The sequence below is a fragment of the Salmo trutta genome, chromosome 33, assembly GCF_901001165.1.
Source record: "Salmo trutta chromosome 33, fSalTru1.1, whole genome shotgun sequence".
In the NCBI taxonomy this organism is placed as follows: Eukaryota; Metazoa; Chordata; class Actinopteri; order Salmoniformes; family Salmonidae; genus Salmo; species Salmo trutta.
Window position 1 is genome coordinate 4400427 of NC_042989.1, and position 14353 is coordinate 4414779.

Genomic DNA, 14353 nt, shown 5'->3' on the forward strand with positions numbered 1-14353 from the left:
GCTGTTCTATCCCGCCGAAAAATCTTAAAACCCGCCAGCTACAGATGAAGTCGGAAGTTTACATACACCTTAGCCAAATACATGTAAACTCAGTGTTTCACAATTCCTGACATTTAATCAGAGTAAAAATTCCCTGTCTAGATCAGTTAGGATCACCACTTTATTTTAAGAATGTGAAATGTCAGAATAATAGTAGAAAGAATGATTTATTTCAGCTTTTATTTCTTTCATCACATTCCCAGTGGGTCAGAAGTTTACATACACTCAATTAGTATTTGGTAGCATTGCCTTTAAATTGTTTAACTTGGGTCAAATTTCTCTCATGGAATAGCCTTCATTTCTCAGAACAAGAATAGACTGACGAGTTTCAGAAGAAAGTTCTTTGTTTCTGGCCATTTTGAGCCTGTAATCGAACCCACAAATGCTGATGCTCTAGATACTCAAATAGTCTAAGGCCAGTTTTATTGCTTCTGTAATCAGACAACAGTTTTCAGCTGTGCTAACATCATTGCAAAAGGGTTTTATAATGATCAATTAGTCTTTTAAAATGCTAAACTTGGATTAGCTAACACACCGTGCCATTGGAACACAGGAGTGATGGTTGCTGATAATGTGCCTTTGTACGCCTATGTAGATATTCCATTAAAATCAGCCGTTTCCAGCAACAAAAGTAATTTACAACATTAACAATGTCTACACTGTATTTCTGATCAATTTGATGTTATTTTAATGGACCAAAAATGTGGTTTTCTTTCAAAAACAAGGAAATTTCTATGTGACCCCAAACATATGAACAGTAGTGTATATACAAACGTATGTGGACACCCCTTCAAATTAGTGGATTCGGCTAATTCAGCCACACCCGTTGCTGATTGAGAACACAGCCATGCAATCCCCATAGACAAACATTGGCAGTAGAATGGCGATACTGAAGAGCTCAGCAACTTTCAACGTGGCACCGTCATAGGATGCCACCTTTCCAACAAGTCAGTTTGTCTAATTTTTGCCCTGCTAGAGCTACCCCAGTCAACTGTGAGTGCTGTTACTGTGAAGTGGAAACATCTAGGAGCAACAACAGCTCAGCCGCGAAGTGACAGGCCCCACAAGCTCCACACACATTATTTTATAGTTATATTTGTATGTCGCTGTATTTTACATTTGTGTGACTGTTCCTGTCTATCAGTGTTTTGTTACTTGTCGTGTTTTATGTTTTTGTGTGGACCCCAGGAAGAATAGCTGCTGCTTCGGAAAAAGCTAATGGGGATCTGAATAAACCAATAGAAATACAATAATACATGAGATCTGAGACTTTAGATTGTACAACATCAAATGGAAGATGTTGTGAAAAATGTTTTTATTATATCAGACTAATGACTGCTTATTAATGACTAATGACTGCTTCCTTATTCTCCTTAGAGCAACCAATCTTAATTATACTGCGATGCAGAGTAGAACAAAAACATGTCCACTGCTATTTGTCAAGCTATTTTCAGAAAAGTGTTCTGAAATCAAATTCCACTGATTTCTCACTGACATTTGAAAAGGGGATAGCATTTTACCACAACACGTAGTGTAAGGGAGAGAGAAAGAGTGAGAGAGAGAGTGAGAGACAGTGTGTGTGAGAAATGTAACATTACACTTTCTGTCAGCACAAGGGTGTTACGAAACACAACCCAGTGATCTACAACAGGCCCCCTGCCAAAGGTCACAGAGGTCATAGACAAGACAGACATGGAATGTCAGGACACTCAGCCCAATCATGGTGTTAACTATCACAACACCAAGTATAACAAAATTATGCTTAAATCAATCTTGGCCACATATACTGAATTTGTATTTTATTTTTTAACCTTTATTTCACTTATTTACAATGACGGCCTATCCCGGCCGAACCCTAACCCGGACGACGCTGGGCCAATTGTGCGCCGCCCTATGGGACTCCCAATCACGGCCGGTTGTGATCGAACCAGGGTGCGTTTATGATGAACTTCACCAGCACCGTGGCTGGCTTTGTAGAATCTATCTTTGACAACATCGATTTGCCCAAGGTCAATACTTCAAAAAAGAATAATTTCGAAACGCCCACCTTGCACCTATGTTGGTCCTCTGTAGTTGTTTGCTGAAAATTCAGACTTTTCAATAAACGTTCATCAAAACTAACCACCGATTGCTGGCTGATTGCTGTTGGTCTAAGATGGCAACTCAGCACAAATGCGCATGTGCCCATTGAATCTCAATAAGGAAACAGTCGGTGAGGGTGTTTGATTAATGTTTATAGAAAAAAGTATGGATTTCAGCAAACAAAGAGAGGCACGCATCTACAGAGGACAAACATAGGTACTAGGTGGGCATTTCACATATATATATTTATTTTAAAGTATTGACCTTGGGCAAATCGATGTAGTCAGAGCTAAATTCCACAAAGCCTGGTCTCATCAGAAACTTCCTTCACCATGGCGCGGAGTATAGTCCGCCACACCGACCCCTGCCCATCCCCCGCCCTGCTGCCGAGTCGCACAGGGTGAGCAGCAAACAAGTGTCCAAGTTTAAACAAAGTTACCGAAAAACATGTTTTTTCCACTATCCAGATATCTGAAATAATGTAATGATATTATTGGAATTGTGAAATCCTTTCAAATGCCCAACCTTATTCTCTGGCACAGTGTTTTCCCTACGGCTGCTATCCAAGCATCTCACAGCTGTGAAAACACCGAGGCACAATGTCACTTTGCGTGATGGAGTTTCGTAAGAGATCCCTTCGCAAGGACTGTAAACACATATTATATGTTATAGGCCCTATGACATATGGCATATGAACGTGAAACTTGAAATTTTGTTTACAAACATATCTGGGATCATTTTAATAACCGAATTGTAAATTTAGCTCGTTTTACAATAAACCTACAACGCGTGTAGTCTTCAGGTCCGCACGACAGCGTTTCTTGTTTCTCCACTGATGGTTATGAAAAAAATGGAAAAGCACAATAAGGATATTATTACAAATGATCTACTCACAGGTATCTGCTTGCGTTTCCTCCCAGCAGGCCTGACCACTTTATAGCTGGTGATGCTTTTAGCTGGCTTCTCCTCTGGTGCCAGCTCCTTGTCCAGTATCGTGCTCTCACTCTGTCAAACAACAACACAATACTATCAATCTCACTCTGTCAAACAACAACACACAACACAATATTTTCAACCTCATATGAAGAATCAGGTTGAATCACAGTAGAATCAGGTAGAATCATAGTAGAATCAAATAAAATTACAGTAGAATCAGGAAGAATTACAGAATCAAATAGAATTTCAGTAGAATCAGAATCACAGAAGAGTCAGGTATAATCAGATAGAATTACAGTAGAATCACATAGAATCACAGTAAAATCAAATAGAATCACAGAAGAGTCAGGTATACTCAGATAGAATTACATAGAATCACAGTAAAATCAGAATTACAGTAGAATCAGATAGAATCACAGAAGAGTCAGGTATACTCAGATAGAATTACAGTAGAATCACATAGATCACAGTAAAATCAAATAGAATCACAGTAAAATCAGATAGAATCACAGTAGAATCAGATTAAATCACAGTAGAATCAGGTAGAATCAGATAGAATCACAGTAGCGTCAGGTAGAATCACAAACCAATCATACAAAAAATGTGACATCCTTCAACTAGCTATCTGACTACTATCAACTAGCTTATTGAATGTGTCTACTTTGACCCTAAAATTGTACCCTGAATTGACTGATTAGCTCTTATGTAAACAGTATATATTCCAACTCTTAACAAACGCACATTAACAGATTAGAATCACAAGTTCACAGTTAAAATGATATGCATAGTAAACATCACCCATAGGATTGAGAGGCAGTATGAATGTGTAATGTGATTCTAATTGTAGTGTAACTGTATACTGTACAGGGTTGGGGTCAATTCCATTTCAATTCCAGTCAATTCAGGAAGTAGACTGAAGTTCTAATTCCAATTCCAATTCACTTAATTGTTTTTGTAACGACAAAAATGTGGATTTGGAATGTCGTTTACTGTCCGAATTGACTGGAATTGAAATGGAATTGACCTCAACCCTGTCCAGTATGCAGTATACATTACAACTCTTGAACAGTTTAGGGACTCTCTCTCTCAATAGGTCTCTATCCTGTGCCTCTTTGGGATAAAGAGAGACAATGGGACAGATGGGATTTGAATGACATGTCCCTTTGAGTCTGGGTGAAGTGAGAGCTATAGCTATAGCTACTACCACAGAGCCTGACCTCACTGAGATACATTCCCTAATGACACTGTTACAAAGACACTGTGGGTGTGTGTGTGTGTGTGTGTGTATGTGTGTGTGTGTGTGTGTGTGTGTGTGTGTGTGTGTGTGTGTGTGTGTGTGTGTGTGTGTGTGTGTGTGTGTGTGTGTGGACTAGGACTGTTGCGGTGACCGTATTACCGCCACACTGGTGATCACGAAGGCATTCAAATTCCACATGACCGTTTAGTCACGGTAATTAGGCTTCTTCAAACTCTGATGCTGCTGATGGTCGTTAGTAGCCTACCAAACTTGCTAACTGCCTGGTACTCAGCACTCTATTGTCCCTCTAATCACTCTGACATCAATTCAAATATATTTGAAAATCGAATCAGTGATCTCATGTTGCTCAACATTTTTATAGGCTATGCAATTGGGAGAAAACAGATTGATGGCCTCTACTAAAAGGGTCCCATCAGTTTTCTATAGGCTAGGCCTACTATATTTATTTCTCAACTTTCCTAATTTTAAGCACATTGCTTATATTTACAACAGGAGTATAGCCTACCTGGCTGGCATGAAAATAAACCACAGGGAAAAGTGTCCTCCATTCGCTATTTAATGTATTTAATTCGCTATTTAATGCTCCATTCGCTCCATTTGCTCCATTCGCTATTTAATGCTATGTATTTTTTCCCACTGTCCCTGTTTCGAGACAGGTGTATGATAATGGTCCATTCTAAATCAAAACAAATGTCACACATATAGTTGAAGTCAGAAGTTTACATACACCTTAGCCAAATACATTAAACTGTCTGGGCTAGGGGGCAGTATTTTCATGGCCGGATGAAAAACGTACCCAATTTAAACAGGTTACTACTCTGGCCCAGAAACTAGAATATGCATATTATTAGTAGATTTGGATGGAAACCACTCTGAAGTTTCTAAAACTGTTTCAATGGTGTCTGTGAGTATAACAGAACTCATATGGCAGGCAAAAACCTGAGAAAAATACAACCAGGAAATGAAAAATCTGGTGCCTGTAGGTTTTTCAAGTCATTGCCAATCGAACACACAGTGACTTAGGATTCATTTTGCACTTCCTAAGGCTTCCACTAGATGTCAACAGTCTTTAGAAAGTTGTTTGAGGCGTCTATGATGAACAGATACCGAATGAGAAGGCTGGGAAGTTGGTAACCCAGGGAAGGATGTCAGTTCATTGGCGCGCATTCACGCGAGAGGTAGCTCTGTTCCAAAACGTTTTTCAAGACAATGCATGAGTCCGGTTGGAATATGACTGAATCTTCACGTTCTAAAGGCCCTAAAGATTGATGCTATACAACGTTTGACATGTTTGAACGAACGTAAATAGATTTTTTTTGTAACTCTTCTTCGTGACATTTTCCTCGCGCGTCCTACATTTTGAGTAGCTTACTGAACGCGCAAACAACATGGAGTTATTTGGACATAAATTATGAACTTTATCGAACAAAACAACATTTGTTGTGGACCTGGGAATCCTGGAAGTGCCTTCTGATGAAGATGATTAAAGGTAAGTGAATATTTCTAATGCTATTTATGCATTTAGATGACTCCAAAATGGCGGCTATCTGTATTGCTGACCACATTACTCAGATTATTGCAAAGTGTGCTTTCCCAGTAAAGTTATTTTGAAATCTGTCAATGCGGTTGCATTCAGGAGATGTTAATCTATAATTATTTGAATAACAGTTTAATATTTTATCAACGTTTATGACGAGTATTTTTGTAAATTGTAGTACTGATTCACCGGCAGTTTTGGGGGAAATACATTTTCTGAACGTCACGCGCCAATGTAGAATGCTGTTTTTGGATATAAATATGAACTTGATTGAACAAAAAATGCATGTATTGTCTAACATAATGTCCTAGGAGTGTCATCTGATGAAGATTGTCAAAGGTTAGTGCATCATTTTAGCTGGTTTTCTGCTTTTGGTGACGCCTGTCCTTGCATTGAAAATGGCTGTGTGTAATTTTTTGTCTTTGTAATTGAGTCAGGTTTGTAGGCCTCCTTGCTCACACACGCTTTTTCAGTTCTGCCCACAAATTTTCTATAGGATTGAGATCAGGGCTTTGTGATGGCCACTCCAATACCATGACTTTGTTCTCCTTAAGCCATAACTTTGGAAGTATGCTTGGGGTCATTGTCCATTTGGAAGACCCATTTGCGACCAAACTTTAACTTCCTGACTGATGTCTTGAGATGTTGCTTCAATATATCCACATATTTTTCCTGCCTCATGATGCCATCTATTTTGTGAAGTTCACCAGTCCCTCCTGCAGCAAAGCACCCCCACAACAAGGATGAACCAGACTTGTGGAGGTCTACAATTTTTTTTCTGATGTCTTGGCTGACTTCTTTAGATTTTCCCATGATATCAGGCAGAGGCACTGAATTTTAAGGTAGGCCTTGAAATACATCCAGAGGTACACCTCCAATTGACTGAAATTATGTCAATTAGCCTATCAGAAGCTTCTAAAGCCATGACATCATTTTCTGGAATTTTCCAAACTGTTTAAAGGCACAGTCAACTTAGTGTATGTAAACTTCTGACCCACTGGAATTGTGATACAGTGAGTTATAAGTGAAATAATCTGTCTGTAAACAATTGTTAGAAAAATTACTTGTGTCATGCACAAAGTAGATGTCCTAACCGACTTGCCAAAACTATAGTTTGTTAACAAGAAATTTGTGGAGTGGTTGAAAAACAAGTTTTAATGACTCCAACCTAAGTGTATGTAAACTTCTGACTTCAACTGTATATTATTTGGTATATGTAAAGACAATATTCAATCAAGAATAGTCTGATGGGTTACAATATTAGCCTAAAATTAAGCACATTAATCCGCTTCACAAGGGGTGTAGAGCCCAAGTGGTATACATAAGCAGCGCATGAGTTTCAAGTTTGGGGAAGATAATTTTCACCATAAAAATGCACCTTTTTAATAAAAGCATTACATGCATAATTGCATTTGCGGTCACTTTTGATAATGGTGTTTTCCGCTAATGGAATATTCACGCTTATATCCTACTACCATGTGCGCATTGCTGTGCTTATAATGTGAAGAAATAGCCTAATAGTTGATCAACATTTTGAGGTAAACGTTCTGATCTGTTGCGTCAGCCACATTGCATAAAAACTGTTTTTTTTTATGCTAGTGATTGTATTAATTTGGGATCTATCGCATCCCACAACTGTCCCAGACGATGTAGAATATTTATTTCTCGCACAGAATAGAATAGGTCGACTTTTGTACTATGAGGGATAGTAGATATAGGCTCATGCTTTTGCTGTTCGTTAGGCCTACCCGTCTTGTTGGCTGATAAATGTGGACAGTTCATCCAATATGTTCAATATGCACCTCGGAATTGGATAAGGACGCACGCAGTTGCGTCCCTGATGTGTCTGTCTTAACTTGTAGCCTGTGAGAAAGACCCGATCATGTGACGGAGAGCCGTGTGAGTGAGAGACGCTTCAGATTGCGCAGCACACTCAGGGATAATGGCACAACGCAGCACTCCAGGCCCTAAAGGCATGGATTTATTTAGGGTTCCGCCGTGAAATTCGAGGCATTATCAAGTGCTTGTCAAATTGTGAATGTGTGATGTAGTGTGTACAGCCTGCGCAAAAAACAAAGCAGAGCTCATGCCTTTCAATATACTTTTTTCAAATCATCATTAGAGTCTCATCATGCAGTCTTACAATGTATTAAAGATCTAAACATATAGCTCAACGTTTGTAGAACAACTAAAGTTACATTAATAACTCTAAATTAAGCGTATAGGAATACCTATTTCTTTGTTAACCGCTGAACACAGATTAGCCGCATGTGCGCACTCACTAGCGGTTCGGGGGGGGTGCCCCTGTGACAGCAGTGCCCCTGTGACAACAATTTTGGACCCCCTTGTGGCCCCCCTAAATGTGGAGTATGAAATCATTTTTACATCGTTCATTTTTTACATCCGTTATTAGACAGCGGAACACTAATTTAACCCACACATTTTCTAGAGGGACGGCTTTAGGCGGAACACAACAGTATCGTACCACATGCAAAACGATATGACAACAATAACGTCTAATGTAACTGGCCCCAGCTTGGCCCCCCCAGTAGAAAGGGTCTAGAACCGCCACTGTGCGAACTCCCTCAAATCATTTGGAGAAAATATTTATATTTTATTCAGCTTTGTTCAGTTGTATTCTTCATACTATAAAATAATGTAAAATAATGCCACAGAATTATAAGCAAATCTTATCTGCTAAATGAACTAGTGTAGCCCACAGCCATTTGGCATAGCCAGATCAGGACCTAACATAAGGACAACTCAGAGATCAGAGTATGCTATTATTTTCTTCTGAAATAGAGTACATTTTCTTCATATCTTGCTTCTTTTGACCTGTCTAAAATAAATAATGGATTTATTGTGAAGGTGTAGGCTATATTACATGGATTTATTAGACTTTTTAAAATGGCTTGTAGGCTATGTGTGGAAGCCAGGAGATGCTAAATGTGTTTGTGTTAATTAACGGTCAATTACCGTGAGACAGACAGTTATTTGCTTGACAATCACGTCTGACAAGATTTTATGACCACCACAGCCCTAGTGTGGACCCCCTCCTGCACATTCCCTTTGATGAATAAAACTGTCTTCCCCCTAAGAAAAAGCCCTATATCCACCCTGACCCAGCACCCCTGCAGTTGCTCTGGGCCAGGGGACCTGATCCTAGATCAGCACTCCTACTCTGACAGACTCTTTTTGTAAATACAGACCCAGGGCCTCAATATTAACTCAATAATATGTACTGACTGAGTGTCTTAGTGAGTGTGTTGTTTGGGGTAAGAAGGGAGACAAGCTTGAACAATTAATTGAAGTAGACCAAATCCTGCTTAGCAACCAGCTATCAGCATCACGAGGTGGGAGCTACTGGGAGCAGGTGATGAAAAACAGCCTTGGCTTTTTAAAGGGGATGGAGCACAGTGAACAACAAAAAGGCAGCCACATTATCTAGTCACATTATTTGTAGTAAATCTAGTATCTAGTACATGGAAATCGACTGACCTGAAAACCTTGTTTTGTTTTAACATGACTTGGGCGAGACCTGGATTCATATGCAATATTTCATTCATTCACATAATCCTCCAACTTGACATTAGATTGATAAAATTGTGATTTTGCATTTTCATTGTTGTTTATATCTCCAGCAGTGATTTCCCTCCTCCTCCTCCTCCTATCTAGGGCTGCTTCCCAAATGCATCCTATTCCCTACACAGTTCCCTATGGGCCCTGGTCAAAAGTAGTGCACTGTACAGGGAATAGGGGTGCCATTTGGGACACAGCCCTAGTGCCTGGTTAAGCCTGCCTCCACCAAAGGAGTATTGGCACTGCATGCACTCCTATTGCCGTTCTATAAGGGATTAGCTGTCACCGTCCCCCTTGTCACAAAATCACCAAGCGTGGAAAGAAGGTAATCGCACGGGCGTAATTCTAGAATAGGGAATGTCTGTATGCACTAAATGATGCCTCTCTGTCTGATTCCATGGACATGTAGTCTCGTGTTGTGTTGACAAAATCCTGAAAATGTTCAATGAAACACAACACACCATTATGACACATTACTAAAATATGTGAATATGGCAATTCATAAAGCACTACATAGCATAAAATACAATGAACCCTATAACACTATTCGGCACTATTCCATATCTCTGGCACTATTTTCAGTCGGAAGTCGGTTTATTTAAGGCAATGGTTGTTGCTTAGCAACAAGAATACATTGGGCAGGCAGTGTGATGGGAGGAGAGTGTAGTAGAGGAGAGAGGAGAGAGGAAATGCCCCAGTATAACACAGCAGTTGGCTGGCTGGCTCATCATACAACAGCCAACGCCCCACGTCACAGTAACAAACCAGTGGCATCTTTCTAACAGGCACAATCAGCACATAATACAGAAAACTACCATGGGAGGGGGGGTGGGGGGGGGGGGGGTCAAGGATGCTTTAACTACTGTGTACAGTAGGCCTATGTGATCATGTTACAGACTCCACTTATAAATGATTTTCTTTTTTTCCCATATTTTCATCACTAGGGGCCCTATAGCGTCTCCTTACTGATTTTATAGAACTTGGTTAACCACATATATTAGATGACATATAGACAGTGGTTACTGGAAACTAATCTCTATGGCTAAATTCTCTGAGCTCCAACTGGTATCGGCGATATTGCTAATTGGTTATATTGACTAATAAGCGTCCAGCATTTAGGAGCGTCTCTTCATTGATTTTCCTAAAAGCTGGTTAACCCTAAGTAGAGGACATGGCAACATACATTAGATAGATGACCGATAGACACTGGTCACCAATATCTATGGGGTTGGTCTGAGCTAAAGAGGTGATTGGTGATACTACGGGTATATTTGTCAATAAAGCATGACCTACACTGATGGATTGAGTCCAGTTATATAAACCACAAAAATGGGTGGAGGGGCTATCGATCAAATGTATTTATAAAGCCCTTTCACATCCTGAGTTGTTCATGTGGGTAATGGGTGGTTAATCACAGCTAACCCAGAACTAAAATCTTGAGTCATTTGGTCAGATGCCATTTATGTTACATATTCTGTTGACGAGAGATCATGGGTGGCTAACTTACAGTGATCCAGCATGATTTTTTATGATGTGCGTAGTACAACTGTGCAGCGTATAGATTCATTGAACTATATGAAACTTTACCAACAATGGCAAAATATGCTGGGTGTATTTTGTGGTATGTCTATTCTCGTATGGAAATGAAGTGGAAATAATATGGAAATGACATGTGTTCCATCTGGGACCGTGGTGGAAGCAAGAGAATTGCTTTAACGTGTTATAGTTGTATTACATTTATTTTCCCCAATAAATGAATAAAATCAATTACACAGTGGTTCAGGTTAATGATGCAACAACAACAAAAATCCATGATAAGACCTCTGATCTCTGATGACGTGTTATAATGCATTTGTAATACACACTGTTATAACGTAATAGCATGTTATAGGGCTTTAATGACAGTCGTTTTGCATTACGCAGCTGTTTGTTTCTTACCATTCTGTTCCCAGGTTCATCACAGGTGTAGTCAGAGTGTTTGAATGCAGCGGTGTTGGTGGTGGCAACAGTGTTGGACGGCATCGCCAAGGGTGCAAATCGTATGGATGATATTCTTAACGGAAATCAGAGGAAGCTTCAAAATTGGATAAATAAAATAAATGAAACAAAAAAATGGTGATCGATGATCCTCCCCTGCAATATGAAGAACAATAAATTGAATCATTCATGCAGAAAAACTGGCAATACATAAAATAAGGACAAAAACATAAGTATTTATTATTATAATATTATAGCTTTATTATTATTCCTTCGTTTTTGTATTAAGTTGAACATTATTCTAGCCTACACAATGGATTCAATCAATAACAGTCTCCCTACTAATTGCAGTGATCTGATTAGGCAACAGTAGGGCCTGTTAGGGACAAATTATCCATGTCTTTACATGTAGTCTACTACAGTTATGACATTACAAGTTAGATGTTAAAAGTTACATTTTAAGGATGCTGAGAAGTGTCAAGTTCGCTCTAGTTTCTCTCCAGTTTCTCTTACACACAATATAACACGTGCAATATGCATATTACAGTCTACATGCATATTAGATTTTCATTATAGCCCGTCTTTTCAAACTAGACTTAGTGCTTTGCACAGGCTGCAAGCAAGGCCTAGACCAGCCCACTATGGCCTACTACCTCTTTACCTAACTGAGATCAAAAGCCTAAAATGTGCACTTTCGATCCTACATTTACAGTGTCAATGTTGATTGTAAAAGTAACACTTTTCAGTCATTTTTCCAGAAGGCTTGTGATATAGACCTAGTCTTGTTATAGGCTAAACGTCCTTGGTGTTTTGGTCATTGCCCCCATTTTAACTAGCTGGTCCTACACTACCGATAACTGCCGGCGTTAAAGTGCCCAAGATACACTTTCACCCAAGCGCACACACAGGCAGACTTTCTGACACATTGGCACACATGTAGCGTGAATTGCAACATTTAGAACAGATTGGAATGATAGTTAATAGACATTTTAACATATTGATAAATGTATCAGTATTGTTAAAGTGTAAATGCACGTTTCGATTTTTCTTCGTGATCAGACCAACATTTTGCGGAAAGTGACATTGCATCTCTAAAACGTGTTACTTTTGAAATATACAACATGAGTGTGGATTCAGTGTTACGGCCTACTGTTCCATTGTCAGCACAAAACACAAATCTGATACATTATGACAGTTATGATTGAATTAAATACTTTATCAATGCACACATGGCTGGCGGTCACCTGCATTTGTCACTCTTGAAGGCTAAATTACAACGTTTTACACGTATTTGCAGGGGAAATCAGAATCTGTAAACCGGTGGACTGTAGCCTATCCCGTTCATAGGCCACAACCATTTGAAGGATAAAAAACCCCGTTATGTTCAGACGGGCCGGTATTCTGTAGCAACAATCGCCGTTCTGTGTCTACAAATACGCCGTCATCAAGTTCAAGTGCATATCACAAATGTCTAATCGTCAGTCTCCACATCTGCAAAAGCACACAACGGCTATCCGTTTCCCTTCACCAGCACAATCGAGTGCAGCCAATCTGCCTTCCGTTCTCAGGGCTCTCATGACTGTGTCTGTTCCGATAAAGGTTAGGCTACCCCTACAGAGGGTTTGGTGATAACGGGCTATGTCACGGTGTTCATTACCCGTTTTGCCAAGTCCCAGGCCTGACCCTTTTTGTTTTCTCTTGCTCCCGGATACTCCTTCTTCTCTCCCCGTCCTCCAACTCCCCAGCCGGCCAGCACTTCGCCAGATGCTCCGCTCACACTGCAGGGGCCAACAGACTGATCGTTTCTCCACCAGGTCCTAAAGGTAGTGGGGTAACGGCTGCTGCTAGCCATTAGGCTTATATTCTTATAAAATATATGCTTACATTGTTTCAAAATCTGTGCCAAATATTGAAGACCAATATCCCAATAAATAAAACCCATTAACGACAGTCTTCATTTTGTCAAGAGTGATTTGACCTAAGTTACCTGTTTAGTGGATTGATTAAACAAATATAGTGATAGTAATTCAAATTCTTCATACTTATCATACATTATTTCCATACATGCCCACTAGACGGGAACATACTGTACGTTCTGTCTGTTGCTTCAGAAGGATGTCAGTAGGCTATGTCAGTGTCAGACACATAGTATAGTGGCTGAGGCTCTTACATGCACAAACAGAACAAAACCCAGGGGAGGAGCAGACAGCTCTTTAGGAGGGAGGAGGGAGGGAGAGATGGAGAGAGAGGGGGGGCAGAGACAGACAGACAGACAGACAGACAGACAGACAGACAGACAGACAGACAGACAGACAGACAGACACAGCAGGTGGATGTGGTTCAGTGAGCTAGAAGCATGGCTGGAGCCAGGAGCTCCTCTCATCACACCGCACGTCTGTAGAGTCGACTGACTTTCTCTAATTCTCATGGACTGGTTCAGTCAAGGACAGCAGAATGATGACACAACCCACAGCAGAGGGAGAGGAGAACAGGACCTGGGGCTGCTCTCACTGACCCCCTTGCACAGATAGACAGACACATATGCACATACAACACACAAGCACACAAACACTCCTACGCATGCATACATGCACGCGCGTACACACCTTACCTGAAACATAGCACTCCTCTACAGACATCCAAGTATCTAGTTGACCTCTGTCTTGTTTTCTCTCTCTGTGTGGTCTGGTCTGATGTCTTATTTGTCTGTTATGATTACAGTTCTTCTGCACATTAAACATCAGGAGATATTGTTTATCATTGGACGTCCTAGAGGATATTACTCCCTGGGACCAATGGTAATCTCATCAGATAGGAGGGAGTTTTTTCCCCCAGGAAGAATTTTGGGGCTTTCAACAACCACTCAATTACTTGAAAAACAGCAAACTATGTATACCGAAACTGTGCTGTAAGGTTATGACAGTCAAGGCCACATAGACAGTGTA

The 14353-nt window shown here is 40.1% G+C and overlaps 1 protein-coding gene across 4 annotated transcripts in view; it reads right to left on the reverse strand.

The window, feature by feature from the left end:
• LOC115172261 (DNA (cytosine-5)-methyltransferase 3A) overlaps positions 1-13213 on the reverse strand; it is a 75312-nt gene extending 62099 nt beyond the window's left edge. For 2 of the 4 annotated variants that reach the window (XM_029729535.1, XM_029729534.1), the window contains exons 1-3: positions 13066-13213; positions 11370-11564; positions 3016-3126 (exon numbers count right to left, since the gene is read on the reverse strand). In XM_029729535.1, coding sequence (XP_029585395.1) covers positions 3016-3126; positions 11370-11453 — 195 coding nt within the window. In that variant the 5' untranslated portion in view covers positions 11454-11564; positions 13066-13213. The remainder of the gene's footprint in view (positions 1-3015; positions 3127-11369; positions 11565-13065) is intronic. The other 2 variants (XM_029729537.1, XM_029729536.1) reach the window with 1 other exon arrangement.
• Between the last annotated feature and the right edge of the window lie 1140 nt (positions 13214-14353).